The 25,246-nt window shown below is 50.6% G+C and overlaps 2 protein-coding genes across 17 annotated transcripts in view; one reads left to right on the top strand and one right to left on the bottom strand.

Moving 5' to 3' along the window:
- Positions 1–10,676, top strand: part of PPIP5K1 (diphosphoinositol pentakisphosphate kinase 1) — a 40,164-nt gene extending 29,488 nt beyond the window's left edge. For 9 of the 16 annotated variants that reach the window (XM_045286439.1, XM_045286435.1, XM_045286433.1 and 6 more), the window contains 3 exons: positions 2,251–2,388; positions 6,272–6,385; positions 8,787–10,676. In XM_045286439.1, coding sequence (XP_045142374.1) covers positions 2,251–2,388; positions 6,272–6,385; positions 8,787–9,673 — 1,139 coding nt within the window. In that variant the 3' untranslated portion in view covers positions 9,674–10,676. Of the gene's footprint in view, positions 1–607; positions 791–2,250; positions 2,389–6,271; positions 6,386–8,786 lie in introns of all 16 variants that reach the window. The other 7 variants (XM_045286426.1, XM_045286425.1, XM_045286429.1 and 4 more) reach the window with 1 other exon arrangement.
- A 1,283-nt stretch (positions 10,677–11,959) lies between these two features.
- Positions 11,960–25,246, bottom strand: part of MAP1A (microtubule associated protein 1A) — a 20,181-nt gene continuing 6,894 nt past the window's right edge. The window contains exons 3-7 of the mRNA XM_004709388.2: positions 22,790–22,872; positions 22,374–22,514; positions 14,064–22,203; positions 13,700–13,920; positions 11,960–13,520 (exon numbers count right to left, since the gene is read on the bottom strand). Coding sequence (XP_004709445.2) covers positions 13,365–13,520; positions 13,700–13,920; positions 14,064–22,053 — 8,367 coding nt within the window. The 5' untranslated portion in view covers positions 22,054–22,203; positions 22,374–22,514; positions 22,790–22,872 and the 3' untranslated portion in view covers positions 11,960–13,364. The remainder of the gene's footprint in view (positions 13,521–13,699; positions 13,921–14,063; positions 22,204–22,373; positions 22,515–22,789; positions 22,873–25,246) is intronic.

The raw sequence follows: 25,246 nt of genomic DNA, 5'->3' as shown, positions 1-25,246 counted from the left end.
ACCTGATCTGCTAACCTGCTATGCCAGCTGCCCAGTACCACTTCTCTCTGGAGCTATCTTAGAACCTGGTCCAGAGGGCCTGATCTTAACCTTCAGGATAATTTGTAAGCTTCCGACTTTATCTTGATACCTTATACCATTCTTGATCCTCTTCTCTGGGTGATTGTGAAACCTTTCATCTCTGTCCCAACGTTTTAAGTTCATTCTTCTGAGAAGCCGCCTTCAGCTAGGTTAGCCCACGAAAGATCAGGGACACAGGAGTTGTACACAAGGCTCCCCACCACAGAAGTGACAGTTCACCCCCACGGGGAACGACATGGCTGCTCTCTTCCACTGACTGACTGAATTTTCCCAAGGGAGAAGGGAGAGCTTTGTTGTACCATGCAGTCTCACCAGACCTTTCTTCAAGACTCACTTTGCGATGCCAACACTGTCTGCCCTACATAGATGCCCAGCGACTCTACTTCTCTCTTAGCTCACATTGGAGCTGAGCAGCCCCCATCTCCCAGTGTGCTTGTGCTAGTCAGTGCCCCCCTCATTGTCTCTCCCTCTTCTCTTTCTTTACCTTTGTGCTTCCTGCCGTGGTCCCTCCCCCCAACCCCTCCAGAGCTGCTGGATGACCAGCACCCTGTGGTCCAGTTGCTGCGCAGTTTTTCCTCTGACTGCCCGGGGGGCCGGCCAGTCTCCTTGGATGCCACGCTGGCGCATCACCTGCACCAGTGCTCCTACCACCTGCGCCTCTTCCGGAACTGGCTGCGCTCAGGCCAGGATGACCCCGAGTGCCTCTACGGTACCCCCTGCCACCCAGCTGGCTGCTGCCACTCCCCTGGCTGGAGCTGACTGCTTTGCTTATCGTGTTTCTGGCAGGAGCGCCCACCTGTGCCTTTCTATTTCCCCTAAAGTGATGTGACTTGCATTCAGTTGCTTGAATGAGATTGGCGCCAGACTGTTTCGTAGCTGTAGCATTGGCTGCTCATCCCTTCCTAGCCTCCTTCCTTACCACATGCTAACGTTATCTTTTCTCAGATCTTTTCACTTTAGGAGTTAATCTCTTGCCCTTGGACTTGTTCTTATCTCTAAAACCCTCTACTACCACCATCTTCCAATCTAAACATTTTCTATCCACTCTGAGAAGCTAGACACTGCTCCTCCTACCCCCTTTCCCTGTGATCGCAGGATGAGATTGAGGCACAGAGATTTCAGTGGCCCTTTCTTGAATCTTTGAGGTAAACAAGGGCCAAAGGCTCGAAGCTTGTCAGATAATTCCATTCAAGTTACTGGTGAACCAGAGACTGAGTATTACATAGATACTGCTGTTCTGCCTACCTGTAGTCCCTTTAGGAGATGCAATGGAAGCATAGGAAAGATTGGGGATGGGAGAAGTCACTGGTCATGTGCGTTTCTTGATCTTCAAATGGGAAATTTTTTTTTTCCAACAGCAGTCCTTAATATTAGGTTTATCCTTGATCCTCCCCGGATGGTGGACCTGCATTGAAGTTTTGCGTTTAGAGAACAGAGACAGCATTCTTTATTTTTTAGGGGGCTTGCCTCATTTTCATGATGCAATAGAGAGATCCTAACAAGTCTGGGATCTTCCAGTGAGATCAGAAAGGACAAGCTTTAATGTAATGGAAATGACCAAGAAAGAACTTCCATTCCCAAGCCTGATCATGCATGTGGTTTTCCTGGGCTGAGCTTCATGTGTATTGCATGCCCTCCAGCTTGCTTCCAAATATTTTAGCCTTTCTATCTCCATCCTAAATCTGCATGAACCCCTTTTCAGATTCCATGTCCTCCTCCTTAATATAGTTCTTTTGTTCATGATCCCTGAAATCTGCTGTTTCTTCCCAGCTCTGTGACCTCCCTACCTCATGTTAGACCCTACAATTTGACCCCTTACCTCGGAACACTTGTCTTATTCCACAGAAAGCTCTAGAAGCATTGTAGGTACTTACCCTACTGGGGTTCTGTTGTTGTCTCCATGGGACGTTATAGGCTCTCCATAGGTAGGTTAAGAGGTGATTTGATTCACCAGGAGCTGTAAGCAGGTAGAGTTTTTAGGGAAGTTGGAGGTGAAGTAAAAAGAGCCCGTAGGGACTCTAGAGAGCTCCTTTTCCTGAGAGTCTTGGATACTCTGTACTCCAAAAAGCACCAATTCTCTTGATGGTTCCCAGGCACTCCCCATGCTGCCGTGGCCAGCTGTGGCACATGGCAGGTATAATACTGACTCTATCTGTCTCTACCTAACAGGCTTTGAAGGCTGCTCCATGGTGCCTACCATTTACCCCCTGGAAACACTGCATAATGCACTTTCCTTGCGTCAAGTGAGTGAATTCTTAAGTAGAGTGTGCCAGCGCCACACTGATGCCCAGGCCCAGGCATCTGCAGGTATGAAGAATACTCTCATTTTGCACTCCCACTTCTACCCTCATTCCCATGTTCCTAGAACATGAGAAATTTATAATTAAAGATAAATGCTCCTAAAAGATACAAAAGTAGACTTGGGGGGAAAAAGTTTAATTGCATAGACCAAGTAAGTCAACATCATAGAAATATTACTCCTCTGTAAGTTAATTTATAAATTTAATGTGATACCTGTAAAAATACTGTTGTTTTTCTTAAGTAAGACAAATCAATTCTGAAGGTTTCATAAACGATAAACAAGTAAAAGTAGCCAGGAAAATTCCTACAAGACAAAAAAAAAAAAAAGAATCCCACAAGACAATCAAGGGGTGGGTCCTATTGCTAACATATATTAAACATGCTATAAAACTTGTATAATTAGGAGGGGGGCAGAGGAAGGGAGGGGGAGGAGGGAAAAAAGGAAAATGAGCTGATTCCGGGAACCCAAGAGGCAAGCGAATTTTGGGAATGATGAGGGCAACAAATGTATAGATGTGCTCTACACAATTGATCTATGTATTGTGATGAATTTTATGAGCCCCAATAAATTGATTAAATAAAAAAAACACCTTGTATAATTAGGTTGGACAATGGAATGGTATGATGTCTGGATTAGCTTGTAATAGAATGTTTTTTAAAAAATCCAACTGACTTCTATAATTAAAACAGTACTGTGTTGGTACATGATTAGACAGGGAGACCAATGAAACAAAACAGAAAATCTAGAGCTTCCGGTTACCCCACGTGTAGGAGAGTAGAGCGGTTCTCTGCAGGCTTTCAGGAGTGCTGCCTTTCAGAAGTTGGTTGTCAGGCCATTCGTTCAAGGTTTAAAGCACCTTTGGGTAGGTTTGAACCACCCATCTTTCAGGCAGAAGTTGAACACTTAACTCTGCAACACCCAGAACTCCTAATGAAGTTACTATTTCAAAATATTGGGGAAAAGAACAACTTTTTAATAGAGTTTGGGAACTAAATAGCCATTGAACTAAAATAAAAACTGAGTCTAAACTCCATAGGAGTCAGAAATCTAAATATAAAAATTAAACCATGTAATGAAAATACTGGAATAGTAGCTCTTTGGCCTGCTCTTTCAGAGGAACACACACACACACACACACACACACACACACACACACACACACACACACACACACAGAGCAAGTCAAAACTGGTAAAATCAACTTTGTCAGAACTCTGAAAAATAGTCAGAGGTTTATAGCAAAGAAGCAAAGGCTGAATCAAGAAAAAGACAATTTAAAAACGGTAGGAAAGCTTTGCACCATTTTATTTTTATTTATTTATTTGTTGCACCATTTTTATTGACTAGGCTCTTTCCCCACTCCCCAACTTGCCAGTGGTCTTGTAGGTGGCAGCTTGCTTTGGCAAGGTCAGACCCTGGGTCTTGCTTTCAGAGAAGCAGAGCAGAACTTATCCTCACATAATTGTGCTGACCTGTTGTAAACAGTCTGTTATAAACCTAAAGGATGGACACAAAACTCTTGTTTTGTTTGACCCAATACCGTACCATTTAGAACAAAAAAAATGTCTATGAGAAAGCATTGACATTGGACTTATAAGACCACGATTCTAAAGCAACTGTCTTAAATGTATTCAAAGGACGTAAATATGGGAGTTAATGCTATAAAACTCTTAGAAGAAAACAAAAGAGTAAATTTTTGTCATCTTGGATTTGTGAATGGGTTCTTAGATAGGATAAGAACCAAAAGCATAAGCACCAAAATTAAAAAACATATAAATGGGCTTCATCAAGATTAAAAACCTTTATGCATAAAAGAACATTCTCAAGCAAGAGATTCAGGGCTTCAGGTTTTTTCTTCCTATCTGTTTTTATCACATCTTTATTGCAAAGGATTGGTGCAGCCTGTTTGTCTAGGCTGCCATCATTGCTGGAAGTCCTGGGTTTATTTTTTGTTAATAGTGTATTTGTTCTTTGAAAGGATGCAGACCCAGCAATAATAGCAAAGTTCAATAAGATCAAAATGAGAAAATGCTGGTGAGAGTGTAGAGAGATTAGAATTCTCATATACTACTGATAGGATTATAAAATCTAGAGTACATAAGTTTTATAACTCAGCATCCAATTTAAGAATATGCAAAGAACTTGAATAGATCTTTCTCCAAAGAGGATACACAGATTGACCAGCCAGCACATGAAAACATGCTCAAAAAAAAAAAAAAGAGAAAGAAAGAAAAGATGCTCAGCATCATTAATCATCAGGAAATGCAAACCAAAACCACAATGCAATACCGTTTTGTTCCCACTAGGAGGATGGCGCAGGACCAGGCAATGTTTCATTCTGTTGTGTAGGTTTGCTAATGATCTGGACCCAAACAGCAACAGTGTGACTGTGATAATTTAGAATAAACACAAAACCCCCTAGACAATATTGAGCCAGTGAGGATGTGGCAATATCAATATGAACTTAGTTTATAAAACTCTGCGGCAGGAACTATAGTGATGAGCACCTTTAGCTCCTAGATTTTGGTCTCTACATAACATTTTCCACTAGAAAGCATGAGGGCTCCCTGTGAAAATGACTAGTGCTTGCTTACGGACAGTAAGTTTGGACCCCTTATCTTTTCTTTTCTTTTAATTAAAGAAAATTCTCCACAGGGAGCCTTTTTAGATGTGTTTTCCTTAATCACTCAACCCCATGGAAAATTTAACACCATTTTTGTTATATACTTGAGAGGCCTGTGTATGTACTGTGACCTTTTATATGGCCATAGACTTTTGTAATATCTAAGTTTTTTGTTTTTTTCACTTCAACCAAGGACCAATTAAGTTGAGGATGTGTGGTCTGGGACAAGGAAAGCACAAGAACCTGGTCCTGGAGCATCGTAGCAGAAAGGAATTAGGCAATGAAGCTAAGGGGGCTCCTCCTGGCTGCAATGGGAATAACTTGAGTATTAAAAAGAATAATTGCTATAATTATTTGAAGTGAAATCCATGAGCCTATAATCTTACATAAAAGGAAGTGAATATAAAATACAGTAAAACCCATCTGCTGTGATTAGAAAAGATTTTTCACCAGCACTTTACTCTGACAAAATGCAATGTATGGTTCATGTTTGAATCTTGTTATAAAAGACATTTTAGGAATAACTAGAAAAATTTGAATATAGACTAGGTAGTCAATGATGTGAAAGGATTATTAATTTTGGTAAGTATGTTAGCAGTGCATGGAAATTTTTTTTATGTTTTAGAGATGCACATTGAAGTAGTTATAGGTAAGATATTTAATAATGTCATGGTAGCTCTAGGAGATGAGCATATCGTTGTCCTAGTCTTTCTTTTTTTTTTTTTTAAATCATTTTATTAGGGGCTCATACAACTCTTCTCACAATCCATACACACATCAATTGTATAAAGTGCATTTGTACATTCATTGCCCTCATCATTCTCAAAACATTTGCTCTCCACTTAAATCCCCGGCATTAGGTCCTCATTTTTCCCCTCCCTCCCCGCTCCCCCCTCCCTGTCCTAGTCTTTCAACTACTGTAAAAAGTATATTTGAAAATCTTTATAATGTAAAACTTAAAAAAACTGAAAGTGGCCCAGGAACCCAAGAGGAAAGTGAATTTTGAGAATGATGAGGGCAACAAATGTATAAGTGTGCTTTACACAATGGTTGGATGTATGGCTTGTGATGAATTGTATGAGCCCCAATAAAATGATTTAAAAAAAACCCCCAAACTGAAAGTGGTTAGGGTGAAAAATCTCTAAGAAAGGTTACTTTTCAATCTGAGGATATATACGTTGATTTTGATGTTTGCTGAGAATTTATGGCTCTTGGACACTTCCTTATATATATTTTTTTCTTCCCTTTCTCTCCTATCCACCCAGCCCTCTTTCACTCGATGCACAGCAATCAGTCCTCAAACAGTCCATATCCCCAACCCCGTACTCTCCATTCACCTCCCCTGCAACTGCGGCAGCGTTCTGAGAAGCCCCCATGGTGTAAGTAATTCTTTTACACTGCCTAACCAAAGGGCAAGAGGGGGTGAGGGTTTGGTGAATGGAGGCCCTGTGGGATGATGGGCAGGAAGATGAGCATTGAGAGCCCAGGAGTATCTAGGCAGAGAAGCAGTCTCATTTGCTGCCTTCTGTCTCACTGGAGAAGCTCAAAGAGTGACCTAGGAGTCCCTTTGGGTACAAAAGGTGGAAATGATCTCTATAGCTTTCTTCAGAAAAGATGACTAGGGAGGCAAAGTAGAGAAGTGGAAAAGCGGGGAGTAGGAAACTAGAATCTCTTCTATTATCTGCAGGTGCCTTCTCTCTAGTTGTCTAGTATCAGTTATAATTCAAGCTGACAATGCTCTTTCCCATCTCGCCAATACTATCTCTAACGATTCTTGGTAATAGTGTGAACAATGCACCCACCAGGGCTTCTTAGTATGGTTGTAAGGAAGCAGAGATACCAGTGGTAATCAGAACTGAGACACTGATGGTGGGAATTTTCTTCCTTGTTTACTTTACCTTGAGGGACTAACTGAAATCAAACATGGCTTCCATTAGTTTACTTGTTTTAGGACTGAAACAAAGAGTCATGGTTTTGTTTTTTAAGTTTTAATTAATCATCTTACTGGGAGCTGTTACAGATGTCAGAACATCCCATAGAAGAGTCATGTTTTCTACATGAGGTTAGCAGCTGTAGAATCTTGTCCGTTTTCTGGCACACTGAAGAAAAAGGAACTTTCCTCCCTGACACCTAGATTATCCTATACTCACCTTCCTATTGTTGCCCTCTTTACCTCTCTTCTTTAGTATTTAGTATTTTGTGCCCCAGAAGCTTATCCTTCTATTTTTGTCTGATCTTTTTTATTTGCCTGAATCAAATCATGAGCTGAATTGGTTGAAGCTCAGGTTACAGCCTTATTTTTTTAATCTAGTATCAGACATTTGACTTACGATCAGGCATGCGCCCTCATTGGTAATTATCTTCTTTGGGGTCTATCTGCACAGAAATAGGCTCCATATGACGTAAAGCCTTGTTAGCCAAAAATCATGTACCTCTGTTTTTCTGCCGGAAGCCTGCCTCCTGAGCCCCCACAAAGGAGAAGAGCTGGCTCCCCTTAAACATCACGACGGATCCAGCTCTTCGAGGCCCAGGCTTGCCAGCTCTCGTAGGTACTCTTTGATGATAGGATGTTGATATTCATGAGTTATAGAAGCTGTCGTTATTGATAGCAGAAGGAATTAAACATTACAGTAACATCAGTGAATACAGTCTTAACAAAGGGAAAAGTGGGTTAGTCTCCCATTAAAGGTTAATGAAGAAATGGAGGGTGGGATAGGAATCACTACACAAGATAATTAAAAACTCTGAAGTCTTCATTATACTACTGTCTGGATCTAGGAAATTAGTTGGATATTTTCTGTGTGCACAAGCCTGTAACACTGAGGATCTTAACCTTGGATCCATGTATAGGTTTAAGGGTAGTCTGTGAGCTCCAGGAACTATATGTAAAAATTAGTGAATAATATATATGTACATTTTCCAGGGAAGATGGTCTGTAACTTCATGAGAGCTTTAAGTGGGTCTGCGAACCCCTGGAAGGTTCATTAAAAACTGCTACTATTTGGAGACCCTAGCTTTGAAAAAATAAATTTCTTTCCTATTTCTCTTCCCTATAAGGTTTTTCTGTACGGCTTATCTCTTGGGCTACAAATAGTAATTACCCTGCCCCATAGATGCATGACCCGCTTCCCCATGGGAATAGTGCACAGCCGTCCTTTGATCACATAAAACAATTCAATTTTCTTTTCTTTTTTTGATAACATGGATTTTATTGCTTGTTATAGTAAGCAACAAGACCACTTCACAAAGCACTGGCAGTTTAAAAAAAGGCATTCTTGACAAAAGTTATCAGAATTAATTAAACGTATTTTAAACAAAATGAAATTGTGTAGTTCCACCCCTGCCCGTCCCTGTCCCCTTCCCCACAATCGTTATCCTAAACCTTAAGAATTATAATCTTTGAAGAGGAACCTGGAAATCTATATTTGAAAAGCAAAATACAAAACTTCTTAGGTAAAATTTTTATATGAGCCATTGGGCTAAAATGTTCATATGCTTCCAAAGTAGGAGTGAAGAACCAGGAACATTTGGAGTTGAGGTGGAGACACTTAAAAGAACAAGATGAGGTGGGCCCCAGCATTCCCTCCTGAAGTGCCCTTGTGTACTTTGTGACGATTCCTGACTTGATCAGAGTCTCTGCCTAACGTAGGAGACATTCAGACCCTATTTTCCCAAGACATGAGTAGCAAAAGCCACCCATTCTAATATCTGAACTACATGTGTAAGGTGGAGTCTACATTTTCAGCTGGTGTGACTCAGTCTTCTGGCTTTGCTTTACAGACAGCAGTGGCCCGTCCAGCACTGTGTCCAGTGCTGGTCCTTCTTCTCCCACTGCAGTGGATGGAAACGCCCATTTTGGCTTCAGCGATCAATCCTCCCTAAGTTCACGGGTGACTGAAGAACGTCAAAGCCTTGGGCAGCCCCAGAAGACTACTGGGAATGGAGCACAAGAGCCAATAGAAGGGGAGAAAGAAACTTTTGAACCAAATCAGTCCCCACAGGAACCCCCTGTAGAGATCAGCCATCCATGTCAGGATGTCCCTGAGGAGGTCAGTCAGCCATGCCAGGAGAACCCTGAAATAAGCCAACCAAGCCAGGAAGTTCCTGATATTAGCCAGCTGTGCTGGGAAATCCCTCAGATCAGCCAGCCATGCCCGGAGGCCCATGACAATGTTAACCAGCCATGCCATGAGATCCCTGAAAGCACTCTGCCTCGCCAGAAGACCAGCCAAGTCTCTGAGGACATCTGTCAGCTTTGCCAAGAGAACTCTCAAGAGATCAACCAGCCATGCCAGGAAGATCCAGTGGAAATTGGTGGTCTGGTCTGTAGACCAGCCCAAGTGGTCCCTGAGGAGGTCATCCAGCCATGCCAGGGGCTCTCTGTAGAGGTTGGCAGGCTGGCTCAGGAGTATTCTGCAATCAATCTGTTGTCTCAGGACATCCCTGAGGTTGATAAGTTATCTCCAGAGTGCCGTGGAGAGGATGTGCAGGCCCTGGAGTTCCCTGAGGAGGCTCATCAGCAGTCCTGGGTGGTTTCTGCAGTGACTGATCAACTTCCTGGTGAGGATGTTTCACAAGCCCAGTATCCCTCCAGTGCTTCAAACCCTCAGCGCCAGTCTCAAGACCATGACCAGCACTCACCCTTCCCACCAGCAACATGTGATTAATCCCGGTCTCATTAGTGGTGTCACACTATACCAGCCATTTGAGCCAACTTTTCTGTTGGCTAACTCCCTTGCCAGCCGGCCTTGGCTCTCACCAGATGTACCGGAGGAAACAGTCCTTCCTCTTGGTATGAAGCATACCTGTGTCAGAGCCGGGTTTGGGAAGAGCCAGTTTTATGTTCAAAACAGTCATTGGTTCCCTACCTAGCCATCAGACTGGAAAGGAATTTCCTTGGTGCAGGCTGGTTTATCATTCTCCAACCTCCCAAATCGTTAAAGAAAATGCCACTTAACTGCTGAAGACACGATATTTTTCTGGAGAAATCGTCACAAGTTTTCAAGCTACCCATAGACCATATGTGCATTCAGGGGAACTCTTGCCTTTGCTCCTCAGGTGGGTCCTGGATGGTCATCTGAAATGTCTGGGAAAAAGGAGTCCCCCTTCCCAAACAAACCTCCATCACGGCCATGATCTCTAGACTGGGCTTGTGGGCGTCCCACGTCATCGCTGAGGGCCCCTCTGCCCCAGGACAATTCCTGTGAGCAACAGCTCTTGGGAGAAATGGGTAGTAGATTGCTGTACCAATTTCAGAATAACTACTTAAAATGTTGTAGGGGGTTCTTGGCCAATCTGTCAAGCTGAGTCTTCCTCTGTTGTGGGGCTGTTTGACTTAGGCAATGCTGTAGTAGAGAATCAGGTTCTATTTTAAGCAATCAGCAGAGATCAATATTGTACAGACATATGCAAAGATTTAATATATATATACACACACACACACACACACATATTTCTGTAGGGGTGCCAGGGGCAGACTGGCCAAAGACCAAACACTCCCAAGATATTTATCCTTTTATCATTGTGCTTTTAGGGCCAGGCGTGATTATGAAGCTTTACCCAAAGATCTGAGGATGGAAATAGGGGTGTGTAGGCGAGGTAATTCAGACATTGAGTGGGGGGCGAGGGGACTTGATGAGTGCTCAATAAATTAAAATAATGAGAATGATAGTAGTAGTGGTGATGAGATCTTTTTAACATAACTTTATTTTTTACTGTAAATTAGGTGATGGGGGAGGCTACATTTTAGTGATGATGCCTTTGTGAATGTCATGCTGAATATATGTGTGGATCTATCGTGTCCATTTGCAACTGGATTTCTCTGAACCAGTTGAAAGCCAATGTAGCCGACCAAGATGGGCTATAAAAATAGAGAGATCAGGCGTCCCAGGAAGATCCATATGGTAGTCAGCCAACCATCCAAAAAGGTCTTTAATGAGTGTTGGGGTGGGGAGGGTGATTTTCTCGCCCCCCCACCTTACCAGAAATTTTTAACTCTGATGCTTTTAGGGATTGTACTCTCCCTCCCTGCATCTCCTTGACATCTTTATGTTGGGAGATCCCAGAACATGGGGAGGGCTAGAATATCACCCCACTCCCACCCCATATGTATATATCTACAACCTAGCCACTCCTGACATATATAGGAGGACGAATGGTTTCATTGGAGGGGAAAAATGCAAGTCTCCACTCTATGGAAAACCTTACTGCACAGTTAAGTTATAGGACTTCCAAACTTAATAGGCTCTGGATCGCTTTTAAAAATACAAACCCAACCTGTTGCCATTGAGTCAATTCTGACTTTTAGTGACCTTATAGGGCTGCCCCATGTGGGCTCCTTACAGAGCACTGGTCACATAGTAGGCTGTGCATTGATCTGCTAACTACAAGGTCAGTGGTTCAAACCCACCAGCCGCTCCTCAGAAAAATGATGACGGTCAGCTCTCAAAGATTTAAAGTCTCGGAAACCGAAAGGGGCAGTTCTACTCTGTCCTGTGGGGTTGCTTGGGTCAGAACTGACTCTATGAGTTTTCTGGACCTCAGGGGGCCCCTCAACTCCTTAGCTCTTTGGTGCTCTCCTATCCAGAGCACTTGATCCTGGTTCTTTGTTCCTCAGCTTTTGACTCCATGGGATGCAGATCTCCCTCCCCAGGCCTCTTGTCTCTTCCCTCTCCAAAATAAACAGATGTCCCCATCCTAGGCTCCTATTCTCCATTCCACCCTCACAAATTCCCATTCATTTTCAGAGATCATGTTGATTCCCCATAACTTGTTCTCCCTTCACATATCCTATGTGCTCTGATAGTACTGGGTCTTGGAACTGCTTCCAGTTATCAAAGGCATCAAAGTCCTCCTAGATAAACGACAATGCTGGGAGAAGCAGAGAGGTAGAAGCGAAGCCCAGCAACTAAACAATGTCTGGAGTCAGAAAAAGCCTAACCAGCACTACGGCATTTGCAATGAACTTGGTTTATTGGTAAGAGTTGGAGGTGGCTCCGTTACAGCTGGGAATATTGCGGGGAAGTGTGGGAAGGAGCAGAGCACAGCAGCACGGGGAGGGTGGGAGCTGGGAAGAAAACAAGGCGGACTCATTTTGGTATCCACACAATTTGGCAGAGAAGCCAAGCCCAGATGACTGTCAGCGCCTGGGTTTCTCGGTTGGCAGCAGTAGGCTAGGGCTGCTCACTGGCTTGCTGGAGACCAAGTCTTCCATGGGGTGGTGTGCTCAGCCTGTTTTTATTTTACTCTATAGGCACTAAGCTTTAGCTCAGCTTCACCTTCCTCTTTTCTTTCCTCCCTCTCATTTTTCCCAAGTCCTCTGGCATGGCCTCCACATCCCAGATCCTCTTTCTAAGAGTTTGGGGGTGGGAGAGGCAGCCAGTGTTCCCACTTCAGCTGCAGGATGGCAACAGTGGAATGTTGGGGAGTCACACATTGCTGGGGTGTCAAATGTTGGGATGTCAGGCAGTGGCTTATTTTTAATCCATCACACACTGGGCCACAGCAGATGACCACATGCAGAGAAGCCAAGCAGGGGATGGATGAGAAGGGGTCAGAATAATGGGAATGGGGTGGGTAACAACTTCAAGGGGTCAGGGAGTTTAGAACCATTCTGGGATTGGGGCTGGGCTCTCCTTGCCCCTATCTGCTGCCCATAGGCCTGGTCTGGACACACCCCTGGGGAGGTGAATGGTGTGAAATAGGGCTGGGATAGAGGGTAAGTTCCATTCTCCTCCTACCAGTTTGTTGGTCAAAAGAGTTTCAAGTTTGGGATGGAGACATTCAGCGATGGAGGGAGCAGTGGGACAGTGTAGCAGCTGTGTACCACTAGCCTTCGGCTGGAACCACGCCCCTGGTGGGTGAGGGCCTGGGAGATGGAGGAAGGGGTGCAGCTCTGGGCACCTCACGGACAGTGTCCTATCCCAGGCCACATAAATTACTACTAGAAATCCTTCGTAGGATGCTCAATAAATAGAGACTAAAAGGTCCCTGGAGTTGGGGATATGATCACCCTCCACTGGGGAGGAGGTTGCTTTCTGCGGCCCATCCTCCCTCTCCACCCAATTCCAGCATGTGGCAGTGCTGGGACCAGGTGTTCTCAGGCATCAGATGGCTGTCTATCCTCATTTTGTGCCCTCCTCCCATCCTAGTCCTGTTACCTTTGGTTCTAAGACCCCTCCCAGGGGGAGAGAGAATTCCTCCCATGTGGCCCAGCCCAAGTGTTCACAACAAGGCATCCTCCCGCCCTCCACCACAGCCGGCTCTCAGTTCCTCCAACCCCAAAGGCCTCAGCAGTAGCCATTCTCGAAGGGAGTTGGGGTAGGGTGAGGGATCCTTGGGGAAGGGAGTGTGGTTCTTTCAGAACTCGATCTTGCAGGCGGGGAAGGACTCATCCTGCATGACCACCGTGCTGCTGCTAGCCAGGACCAGGACGTTGAGTTGTTGCTGTTGCTCATGAGTCTGCTGGTACCACTCACGAGTCACCTCTGTGTCATGAGTAGGGATCAGAGTCACCTAGGAGGGAGATAAGACAAGCCTAAAGTGAGAATGGGGAGTGAGGGAGGTGGGGCACCTGACGGTCTCCCCAGACACTGTTGCCCGTGGGAAGGGTCCAGTCCTCGGGAATGTGTTCCCCTGTTGCCTCTGAGCAAGGTTTGTCCAGATTACCACCTTTGTGGTCCCTTGAAACTCACCTGAAGATTCTCCCCCCACTGGGCTTTGCCCTCCAGCAGGGCATCCAGTACAGCCCGGCTTGGCTCGCCATTGGCAGGGTCATTCCCACTGACCACATAGTAGGATGCACGAACTCGTCGGAAGAAGTCAAGGTCAGCAGTCTTGCCACTGCAATGATTCGGGATATAGGCGAGATCCACATACACAGGGGCACCAGAGCCACCCTTGGATCCCAAGGCTGCTGTAGAGACAAGCCAGCACTCATTGTAGAGGGAAGGGAGAACACTTGTGGCAACCTTCCCCTTCCCCGACTCCTGGCCTCTGAGCTGCCACACCCAGTCCCTGCCAGCCCACCCACTCCTCCGCTTTCCATCCATGACTTACCAGCTCCTGCCTTGAGTCCATGGACTAGGCCTTTGGACATGGGACTGTGGCCATCCTTGTCCTCTCCGGGGGCCACCTGGCTTGGGGTGCTCCGTGGTCGGAGTGGGGTCCGGGATGCTCGGTCCGCAGGCCCTTTACCAGGGGTGGGTGAACGTTTCCCCCGTAGATCCAGGCGCCGTGCTGGGGACGCTGGCTTGGCCCTGCCAGGGGCCTTGCGCCCCACTCGCCCCTGAGCCTTCTCCTTCTCTCGTAGCCTCTCCACCCTCCCAGACTCTGAGCTGAGCCCCTCGGGGTCAGCCATGCACACGTCAGGGCGAGGAGGGGGTGGGCGGGGGTCTGGCTGAGGTATAGGGGGTGGGTCATGGCCAGGCCGGGGATGGTGGGATCCACTGACCCCCCCAGCTTTGTCCACAGGCAGGAAGTCCCCGTCTTCATCTGAGTCAAGGGCTGCCTCAGCTGTGATGGATGGACACTCCTCTGTTTCTGGAGGAACGTCAGAATCGGACTGTGAGGAGCCTGAGTCACTGGCTGATGTTGGGGGGGTCTCATCGGCCACAGGGCATGGACCCCCTGTGGTCCCTGGGCCCCCCGCCCGGCGTCTCCCCACTCTTCCTACCAGCCTGGCTTCCTCAGTTGAGTGGTCACCGTCATCTGTGGATTGAGGCAGCGGGGGGTTCAGGAAGGATGGGGAGAGCTCTCCTCGGTGGGGTCGGGGCTCAATAGCACATCCCTGGGGCCCAGCCTCAGGCTCAGGGGACACACTGCTGAGGCGGTCTTCAGGGACCCCTCTGGGACACAGTGGCTGCTCAGAGGACAGCAGCGTGCAGGGCCTGATGCCCCTCTCGGCTCCTTCAGGCCAGGCCCCACGTTCCCAAGCAGGGCAAGCCCCAGCCGCCTCCTTCTCGGTCCCGGCCAGGCCAGGCCCTGAAGGTTTGGCGCTGGTTCCACTTGGGCCATTGGCTGCACAATCCCCAGAGGGACCCTGGAAGGGGCTTGGCCTCCTGGTGTCTCCCGCCGGGCACTCCAGGTGGCAGGGTGAGGTGCCATCAGCCATGTCTCCAGGCAGGCGTGGAGCTGGAGCTGGGGCCGAGTCCAGTGTAGCTGGGGCTGCTGGGCTCAGAGGAGTGAGGTTCCAGAGACTGGGAGCAGCAGGCTCTGTACCTGACACTAGCTCTTCAGACCCCTGCTCCATTGCCTGTGGACCAGAGCCTGGAGGGAAGCGCTCGGCCACACTGGACATCACAGGCGTGGTGGCCTCAGAGGACGAGCCTTCAGACAGGGCTGGTGAGGCGGTGCGGGGCAGGCTGGAGAGGAGGGGGGCCCCAGGAGAGCTGGGTGAGGGCAGCTGGGGCAGTGAGGAGTCCAGGCTGGGGGCCTTGCTTACTTCTAGGTATTCATCATGTCGGGCTCTGGTGGGGGGCCCTGGAGCCAGAGCCAGAGCTCGGTCCCCCGAGAAGGCAAGGGAGCCACAGGGGGCAGAGCGGGGTTCTGCTGGAGAGGGCAGCTGTGGGGGAGCTGGCTGTAAGGAGGAGAAGCCAAAGGCTGAGGCAGGGAAGTCCAGGCAAGGCCGGGCAGGACCTGGGGGTGAGCCTGAGGAAGGACTGGTAGACCACAAAGTGGAGGGCCCTGCAGGGATAGGATGGGGGGGACTTGGAGACTGGGCCTCTTTCTCTGGCTGCTCCCGAGCCCCCTTCTCCAGCTCAGAGTCACTAGTGCTGTCATCCCAGGGACTCCGGGCTGTGTCCTTGGCGGGCAGGGGCCTCCCATCTGGGTAGCAGCTCAGGATGTCATCTCGAAAAGAGGGGCTGACAGGAGCGCGGGGGGGCACTGCAGGCGGTGTGGGACTGGGCTCCACACTCGACCCTGGTTCAAGCTCCTGTCTGGGGGGCACAGGGGGTCCAGCCAGGGCTGCATAGCTGAAGGCTGGAGCATCAGCTTGGAGGCTCTTAGGCGAGACCGGAGAAGAAAGCTCCTTCTCGGCAGATGTGTTTCGGCCAGCAGCCTCCTCCTTGGTTGACATGTGTGGGGGCCAATCCCCGGCTGCTCCGAGCGGAGGCTCCCTAGTGGGACACGCCGGGCCAAGCCCGGTCAGCATCATTTGCTCGTAGATATCTGTGTACTGAAAGCTTCTCTCATCAGGGTAGGGCGTGGGCTCCCTCTGCTCCTGCTCAGTCGGCTCAGGCTCCTTGGTGGCATGGCTCTTGACAGCCTCTGGGATCTTTGAGCTGCAAGGGATGCTGTCACGAGCCCCAGCCCCACCCTCTTCTTCCGTTTCCCCTTCAGCCTTTCGGTAGTCCTTCCCCAGGGGAGAGTATGGTCCACCTTCCAACTCAGCTGCCCCCTCCTGCACAGCGGCCACCACACTGTCATACTCTGCTGTGCCCCAGGAGAAGGGGGCGGGAGTGAGTGGCTCTGGGGCAGGGCTGGGGGGAGCTGGAGCTGGGGAGAGAGGTGCAGGGGGCAAGGGTGTGTCCTTGGGCACCCATGGTGGGATGTCAGCCAGCCAGGAGGGAGTGGTGGGCTCTTTCCTCGTGGGTGGCATGGGCTTAGACTCTGGGCTTGGGCTTTCTTGTCCTGGGGCTGGAGGAGCCCTGGGTCCACCCATCTCGGGTGGAGAAGACGGCGGGGAGATGATCTCAAAGGGGGAGTGGGTCAGCTTGTCGTCGTCTTCTGGTGGCAGTCCGACTGGGGATTCAGCAAGCCAGCGCTCCACCTCCAGCCCCTTCTGTGACGAGGACTCCTGGAAGCCCTTGAAGTCCGAGGCCCAAGGGCTGCGGGGTGTGTGCTCCAGCGGGGGTACCTCTTGCTCATCATCTGGCCCCTCATCCAGAAAAGTGCTCTCCCGCTCCTCGGGGTAGCGGGGGCAGGCCCCCTGGCCATCCAGCTCATGAGGGAACCAGACTTTCCTTTCACAGCTCAGCTCCCCCCAATACGTGTCCTCTTCCTGGCGCACGGCCTCTCTGCCCCTCCAGTACGTGTCCTCCTGCTCAGGAGATGCGGCCTCCCATGCCTGGGCAGGCCCTTTCTGTTCTCCCACCGGCTCGCCCCTGCTCAGAGCTGTTTCCCGCCACTCCAGGACCACAGCCTCCTCCTTCTGCAGGTATTTCTCCTCTTGCTCTCCAGCCAGGCTCTTTTGCACTGGGATCTCTTTCAGGCCCTCCTGTTCTACGGTCTGAACCTTTTCTGGGAGTTTCCCCGGTAGGGTTGTTTCCTCTGGTTTGCTGGCTGTATGGTCCTGCATTGGGCTCACCTGTCCCCGGATATCGTCCTTTTCTACCAGAGCCTTGTCTTTCTGTTCAGTGTCCTTACTGCTTTGTCCCAGGGCTTCATCCTTCTGTTCTAAGGCCCAATATGTTTCCTTTAAGTCTTGGTCATTTTGCTGCTGAGCCCCCTCTGTCTGCTCAAAGGCCTGGCCCTTTGGCTCTGGGATCTCATCTTCTGAAGCTTTAACTTTATGTTCAGAGTCTCTGCCGTTTTGCTCTGGCTTTTGGCCTTTCTCTTCCAGGACCTTGTCTTTCGGTTCTAGGACCTTGTCTTCTTTTTGTTCCAAGTCTACCTCTTTCTTTTCCAACGTCTTGCCCTTCGGTTCTAGGACCTCGTCTTTTTGTCTTAAGTCTGTATCTTTTGGTCCCAGAGCTTCATCCTTCTGTCTCAGGGTGGCGTCTTTTTGCTCCGAGTCTCTTTGTTTTAAGTCTGTGTCTTTGGGTTCCAGAGTCTTCTCTGTCTGACCCGGAGCCTGGTTGGTTTGCTCTAGGTCTCTGTCTCTTTGGTCTGATGTCTTATCCTGTTCTTCCCGAGTCTCGTTTTTCTGACTGATGGCCAGATCCTTCTTTTCTACATGAATATCCTTCTGCTCCAGGATTTTGTCCTGCTGTTGTGGAGCTGCGGCTGTTGGTTTACACACTTTGTCCTCCTGCTCTGGGGTTCTTTGGTCTTGTGACCCTGGGACTTTATCTTCCCCTTCCATAGCAATGCCTTCGGTGATAGGACTTGGCAGAGACTCGAGACTCTGGGTGAGAGAGCTATCAGGTGTCAGAATGTGTTCGCCAGGGCTTGTAGTCACTCCGGAGGACTGCTTCTCATCTCCTGAGAGTGCAGAGCGAGAGGAGGAGCCAGCAGGTGGTTTCCGGCCACGGCCCTCATCCGTGTCATCTGGCTGTGAAGAATCCCTAGGGATCCTATCTGTAGGAAGTGCCACTGTGGCTGGATGGGGCTGTTGACCAAACTCTGGGGCTAGTTGATGAGAGGTGTCCTCACTTGGGATTAGAGGTTCCCTGTCTTCCTTTCCAAGGCTTAATTCCCCAAACTGGAGAGTGCAGAGGCTTTCTGGAGAGATCTGCTTCGAAGAGATATCCAGAGAAGTCTCCTTGCTGGGGCTCTCTTCAGAAAGGGAAAGTGACCGGGTGTCTTCTGGGGACCTCTCTGGCCAGAGGTCTTTGTGTAGGGGCTGCTCTGTTGGGCCACAGGCAGACCTAGGGCTGGGCTCTTGGTTGACAGTGTCTGGGGAGACCACGCTGAGGACAGAGAGGGAGTCTGCATCTTCGGGGGAGAGGTCTCGGTCGGAAAATTGGAGCCCTTCGACTTTTGGAGGCTCTCTGGGTTCTTGGAGGGACATCCTCACGTCTCTGGAAGGGGATGCTTCTCCCAGAATGAGTCCTGTGGACTCCCCTGCCTCCACCGTCTCAAAAACGATTGCTTTGTCCTGTTCTGGCAACAGCTGGATGGTACAGCCTGTGTGCCCCTCAACGATGCTGATAGATGCTTCTTGGGCCTGGGGACTCCTGGGCGGAGACTCCTCCTCCTCCTTCTCCTTCTCCTCCTCCTTCTCCTTGAGTGCATCCTCTTCAGGTGTGGGCCTGGCTGTCTGCCCTGGAGCCTCTTCCTCGCCCACTCCCGGGGTTCGCCGCGTATCTGCCCAGGAGCCGGCTTCCTCAAAGTCTTGGGGCTCAGACTTTTCTTCCACTGGAGACTGATGGAAGGGGGTGTGAGTGGCGCTGGGTGGGCCTGACGGGGGAGGAGAGGCCATCTTGACCGTGCTGTCATCCGGGCTGAGGCAGCGCTCCTCCGCCTCGCCGAAGGCTTCCCCGGGGAGTAAGGCCTGCCCGGGGCCACCCAATGTTGAGGGTCCATATTGACTCTGCAGTGTCTCAGACAACCTGCCATCTGCTCGCTCCTCTGCCCCTCTCAAGACTCTCCCTCCAGGCAAGCTTCTCCCTGTTTCTCCTTTCCTCTCTGACTCCCCGGCCACAGAGAAGTCCTCACAAGGTGGTGACTTAAAGCCCTTGTCTTCTTCCAGGGAGGAGGTAGGCGAGATGGTGCCAGCTGACGGCACGTAGTCTAAGCCCTGGGTGGCTTCGGTGCGGGAAGAAGGGATGCTTGTGACTGTGTCGAGCAGCAGGGAGCTCTTGCCTGTCTCCTCGGTCTGCGGTGCCGTGAGAGAGGCAGCGGACTGGTCTTCGGCCACGGACGTGGCGAAGGAAGACAGTTTGTCACATTCGGTGATTGAGGTGGCGGAGGACACGTGCTCCTCTTCGGCCAGTGGAGCAGCCACCATGTTGGGAGGGTAGGGGAGTTCTGACTCCGGTGCTCCATAGCCTTGGCTGGGGGCGGCTGGAGCAGCGCTGTCCGCAGGCTGACGGGCCTCAAAAGGGCCTGGACCTTCGGGCCCTGGGAGGTCATACAGACTTGGGGGAAATCGGGGTGGGGCTGGGCGCTCCTCGGGCTCCTCGTGGATCTCCTCGTCTGAGATGGTCTGCTCAGTCTCCGAGTAGCCGGGGATGGTCTCGTCCTGGATGTAGGAGACATGCTCGGTGGCTCCTGCCGGCGTGGCCAGGCTGCTCAGGAAGGACGAGGCCTCCTTCTCAGGGACCTTACCGGGGACTCCCAGTTCCCGGCCTCCAAGAGGCTCTCTGCCCCTTGAAGTTACCTTCAAGGCTGCCTGCATATGCTTCTGGTAGAAACTCTCAGCCTGTGTCTCCTCCTCTTCCTCCCCATCGGAAGGGTGCACCTCCTCCATCTCTTCTAACTCCGCCTTCTCTATCACATCCTCCTTGACCTCGGGCTCACTTTCCTCCCTGGCCTCCGCTAGGAGCCCCTCTGCTTCCCTCTGCTGCTTTTCCTCCCAGGCATGGTTCTTTTCTTCCAGCTCAGCCCCAGCGTCTGGACCTCGGTCCTTGCCGCCTTGTTCCCCAGGGACATTTGGGACCACCTCGTTCTCCAGCACGGGCTCTTCCTGTTCTGGGCCTGAGACTGAGGGCAGTGCCCTTTGGGTGGCTGAGCTTGGGGGTCCCTCGTCGTCGGTACTTGGAAGGAGTGCCTTCTCTCCTGGTCCTGTGTCCCTCTGTTCAGCCAGCAGCCCCCTCTCCTGATGCTTCATGTCCTCAAAGTCCTGCGTGAGGTCCTCTGGGGATGATAAGGCTAGCTCCCTCTGCCCAGTGACTGGCGGCAGCGGGACAGAACCCTTTGGGGCTGTGGGTGCCCGTGGCTCTGAGGAAGAAAGCTCCTTCTCTGCACGGGCCGTTCGGTTCTTATCCGTCTTGACTCTTCCAGGGGCCTTGGCTTTGTACAAGGTCTTCCGTACCTCGGGGGTGAAGGGTTTCAGGTCTGGCTTGGAGAGCTTCTTGGCTTCAGCTTTGGTGTCCTTCCTCTTCTCCTCCTTCTTAGCATCCTTCTTCTCCTCCTTCCTGCCTTCGTCCTTCTTGAACTCCTTCCTCTCCTTCTTGATCTCTTTCTTCTCCTTGTCCTTCTTCTCTTCCAGCTTTGAGATCTTTTCTTTCAGGTGCTTCTTTCCCACTTTGTCCTTGATCAGCTTTCGCTTCTCTGCCTTCAGGGCCTCGCTGGACTCTGTCCTCACCCTCTCTGGCTTGGCAGGCTTCTCGGGGGGCTTGTCAATGGACTCTTTCGTCTTTTTCTCTGTCTTCGCTAACTCCTTGGCCAGCTCTGATCGGGCCTCCTTGGCTCCCTCTTCGGCCACCTCCTCCCGTTTTGCCAGCTTGCTCACGGCTGTCTTCGTAGTGGCTTTGAGGCTCTCCTTGCTGTCGGCCCGCTGCTTAATTTTGCTGGGCTTGAGGCTGGCCGGCACGGCCCCAGCAGCCAGGTCCTTCTGGGTGACTACAGGGTAACGCAGGAAGTCCAGGTGCCGCAGTTTTTCTAGGCCCTCTAAGATCTTGTTTTGAGGTGCGTTCCCTGGGAAAAGCACACGCACAATCTTCTCAGTGGGGTTGGCTGGCAGCCAGACCACCAGAGCAGTGATCGAAGTCAGGTAGGGCACCGAGATCTCAGCCTCCTTCCCATTGGCCAGCACAATGCCTGTTTTGGCCTTGCTGTTGCCTGCCCACTTCTGCATGAGGAACTGCATCTCCTTGCTGTCCTTCACAGGGTTGAGGACGTACATGTCCAGCCGGCCGACACCCATTTTGTGGAAGAGAGTCAGGGGCTCGATGGTGTTGCTGACCACCCGGTACAGAGGCTCGGCCTGAATGCCCAGGCGATTTAGGTGCTGCAGGGCCAGACAGGCCTCTTCGATGCTACGCTTGGCCTTCCGGGAAGCATCTGGTAGCCGCAGTTTATCGGGCACGTTGAAGAAGACCACTCCGAGCTCGGGAGAGATGAGGTTCTTCACCCAGTCGCTGTAGCTGCTGGAGCCCTGAGACTGTTCCTCCTCGAGCTCCGCCACTTTGCGCTGCAGGAGCCCATTGATGCCTGGCAGGTTGTCCGCCCCGATGTGTGTGAGCAGCACGGAGTCAATGCGGTCCAGGTGCCGCACCAGCTTCCAGAAACAGGACTTGCGATCGGAGCCACCATCCACCAGGATGTTGAAACCATTGACAGCAAAGAGGGCAGAGTCCCCCCGGCCACCGGGAAAGATGTAGCAGCAAGGTTTGGAGAGCTTGAGGAAGCCCCCTGAGGTGGGGGGCTCTAGCAGGTCAAAGGGGGATGGCACATCTACGGTCTCGGAGACGTACTCGGAGAACTCAGCCACACCATCCATGGTGGGCAGCGTGGGCTCAGGGTTTAGCTGGAGGTGCAGGGTCTCTTGGGTACTGGATAGTCCCAGATGGTGCCAATCACCCTCCCCTAAGCAGGACACGGTGAGGAAGGCCTGGATCGCGGGATCTCTATTGCTGAGCAATTGGGCAATCTGGAGGAATAGGAGATAGAAGCCTGATCAGGTCACTGGGGCTTGTGGAGGTGAGCTCCTATCTTTCTGGAAGGGCTTCCAAGAGCCCTGTGAGACACAGGTTCCCTTCCCGGCAAGCTTTCCCACAGTGCCAGCTGCCCACGTCCCCTTCACACGGCCATGGAACGTACCTCTGGGTTGTGAAGGACCTGGGCAAAGTTTTGGTAGGAGTAGGTGCCACTCTGGAGGATGAGGTCGCCCCCCGGCTCTACACTTTGCCCACTCAAGATCAGAAGTTTGTGAGCAGATGGGCTACGAAGGAGATGGTGAACCTAGAACGGATGGAGGGGAGTGATCAGAGTGGTGGGGAAACCCAGGAAGGGAGATGAACATACCTGCACCCCTTCAGAGCTACAAAGACATGCCCCTCACTGGGGTCTCCCTGAACACTCCCAGGATGGGGTTGGGGATTGTAAGGTAGCTTAGATGGCAGAAAGGAGACAGCTCTAAGCCAAGTGCCGGCGTTCTTCCCTCACAGCAGCAGCGCTGACAAGGGTGAATTACAGTCCTTCCAGCATGCCCACTTAAGCCTAGGCCCCAGCCTTACCTCGGAGCTGATGCTGTCTGCGCTGGGGTTTACCAGGATGACGGTTTCAAGGGTCTCACTCTGGTGGCAGAGGGTCCTTTGGCCTGAGGGAGAGATGCAGGAATTTGTATCGAAGGGAATGGGTGTAGACTACAATGGGGGAAGCGTGTAGGACAGGAAGGGAAAGAAGGCAAGAGCCAAAAATGAGGCCTGGGAAAGAGAAGGCTGGCTCTCCTTAGACCCTGTTACCTCCTCTAGCCCTCCCCTTTCAGGAGTTTCTACCTCTCTTCTCCCACACTGAGGAACCCCGGTGGTTACATATGGGGCTGCTAACCATAAGGTCAGCGGTTCAAAACCACCAGCCACTCAGTAGCTTTCTCTCTAGTAAAGAGTTACAGTCTTGGACACCCAGAAAGGCGGCTTGACCCTGTCCTATAGGGTCGCTATGAGTCGGCATCGACTTGATGGCAGTGAGTTTGTTTTGTTTTTTTGTTTCTCCAGTACCGTCTTTCCTCCTCCCTTAATCTGCCACACCCTCTGCCTACCCAGTGCCCACTCACCCCCCCTTGCCTAGAACTCTGCTTCAGTTTGCCTTGTTGACAAGAAGCCTTTGTCCCTCTCGAACACTAAGCTCCTGGTGCTGCCTGGGGATGAGGGGCTCAGCTGGAGGGAGGGCTCCTGGGACCATGATCCTCCCTCGGCTTTCTCACTAGCTTGTGTCTGTCTTGGCCTTCCATGTCAGCCGAATACCTGGAAATAAGGAGCTGGAGGCTTCTGTGTCTGTAGACACCTCCCACTTCTACTCTTTTCCTCTCTATCCAAGGCCACAATTCCCATTCCAGGAGGCTCAGAGGGGCCTGCGTGCTGTCTAACCCTAGGGAATTTTACAATTCAAAGAGGGGAAAGAGAGCTATAACTTCCTATTCAGTTCTCTGGCCCCTCTGTAGGAGCCCTGGTGATACAGTGGGTTAAGCACTGGGCTGCTAACTAGCAAGGTCAGTGGTTCAAACACACCAGCAGTTCCATGAGAGAAAGATGAGGTTGCTCTGTAAAGATTCAGTCTTGGAAACCACACGGAACAGTCTCCTCTGTCCAAGTCTGTACTCCCATGCCTGCGCTCAGTTAATATTGTTCCCTCTTCCACCTCATCTTTTCCAGGCGTACTACCCACAACGCATGCTTGTCAACCGTTTCTCCTCTCATCCCAGCCTTCTACCACGGGGGTGGGGCCCTAGGGGTTCACAAACAAGAGACCCAGAAATCAGGAAGAAGACATTCCGAGAATTCCCCAGGCCATGACAAAGTCAAGGCATCCCAAATTCCCTATCTCCCTTTTCCAGACTCACATGAAACACAACACAATCCAGCAAAGAAAGAAAGCCATAGGTTCAACAGAACGTGCTGCTGAAGGACGCTGCCATCCCTCGCTTGGGTCCTTCTTCCCCTACCCTGCCCCCAACTGAAGCACACTGCTGAGTCGCCTTGCAGAGCAGAGAAAAGATGACTTTTTGGAGGAGTAACCTTACAGAGGTTTAAAAAAATGGCTTTGGGCGTAGGCGGTCTGTTGGATATTGGTTCATAATCGATCCCCTGGGCCCTTTTCTGTGATCCAAGTCTTCCTGTTCATTCTGAGACCCCAGCAGAAAGACCTTGGGGTCAGGGCTTTTGTGCAGATGCAGAGCTAGGGTAGGAGGGTCAGGCAGATGTGGCGGCACAGGGCTGCAGGTGCATTGCCGAAGAATGAACTATGGATGGTGTTAGAAGACCACACTCCATGCAGGGTGGTAGATACAGCCCAAGAGGAGTACAGGTATTCTCTTCTGTTAATTTGGGATTTGAGGGAGGCTCTGAGTCAGCTTTGAGGATGAGAGCCACCTCATGGACAGGAAGGGCAGAGCTTGGGTAGGTGAGGGACATTAAGGTTCAGGGAGCGGCCAGCCCACATTCAAATTTAGAAAGGCAAATTTAGAAGCACTCTCCCTCACACCAGGTCACATGTGGGAAACAGTAGGGTCAGGAAGAGGGTCACGACACGTGGTACAGGCCAATTTGCGTTCTATCTACCTCTCCGCACAAGTATACCATCCCTCTTAGCCCAGTCTCTAAGCACAAGACTCTTATGACGCCAATTCCTATCCTGGCCCAAGACCCCCAACGCAGAACAGAACTTACAACTCTCCAGCTTTGATTGCGGCTACAAAGTTTAACAAGGTTTCGATCCTGCTGGTCTCTTCCAGGCCTGGGATTTTTGGAAGCCCTTGGTCTCTCTTCTCCTCGGCGCCCCCCGCCCCCGCCCCCAGCTTCCCCCTCTGGAGGGAACTGCCTGGTTTGTCCTTTATCCTTGGAGAGGACTATAGGACTATAGGACTCTCTTGGGAGGCAGGGACACTATCCCTGGCCAGAGCTGGGGTGGGGGTAGGCGGAGGGTGCTGAGGTTGAGCGGGGAGGAGGGCAGGTGTCTCTGCAGAGAGGGAGGGG

This window comes from Echinops telfairi, unplaced genomic scaffold (assembly GCF_000313985.2).
Source record: "Echinops telfairi isolate 266 unplaced genomic scaffold, ASM31398v2 ScPeMD7_8;HRSCAF=38, whole genome shotgun sequence".
Classification (NCBI taxonomy): Eukaryota; Metazoa; Chordata; class Mammalia; order Afrosoricida; family Tenrecidae; genus Echinops; species Echinops telfairi.
This window is presented reverse-complemented; position numbering and strand designations above follow the sequence as displayed.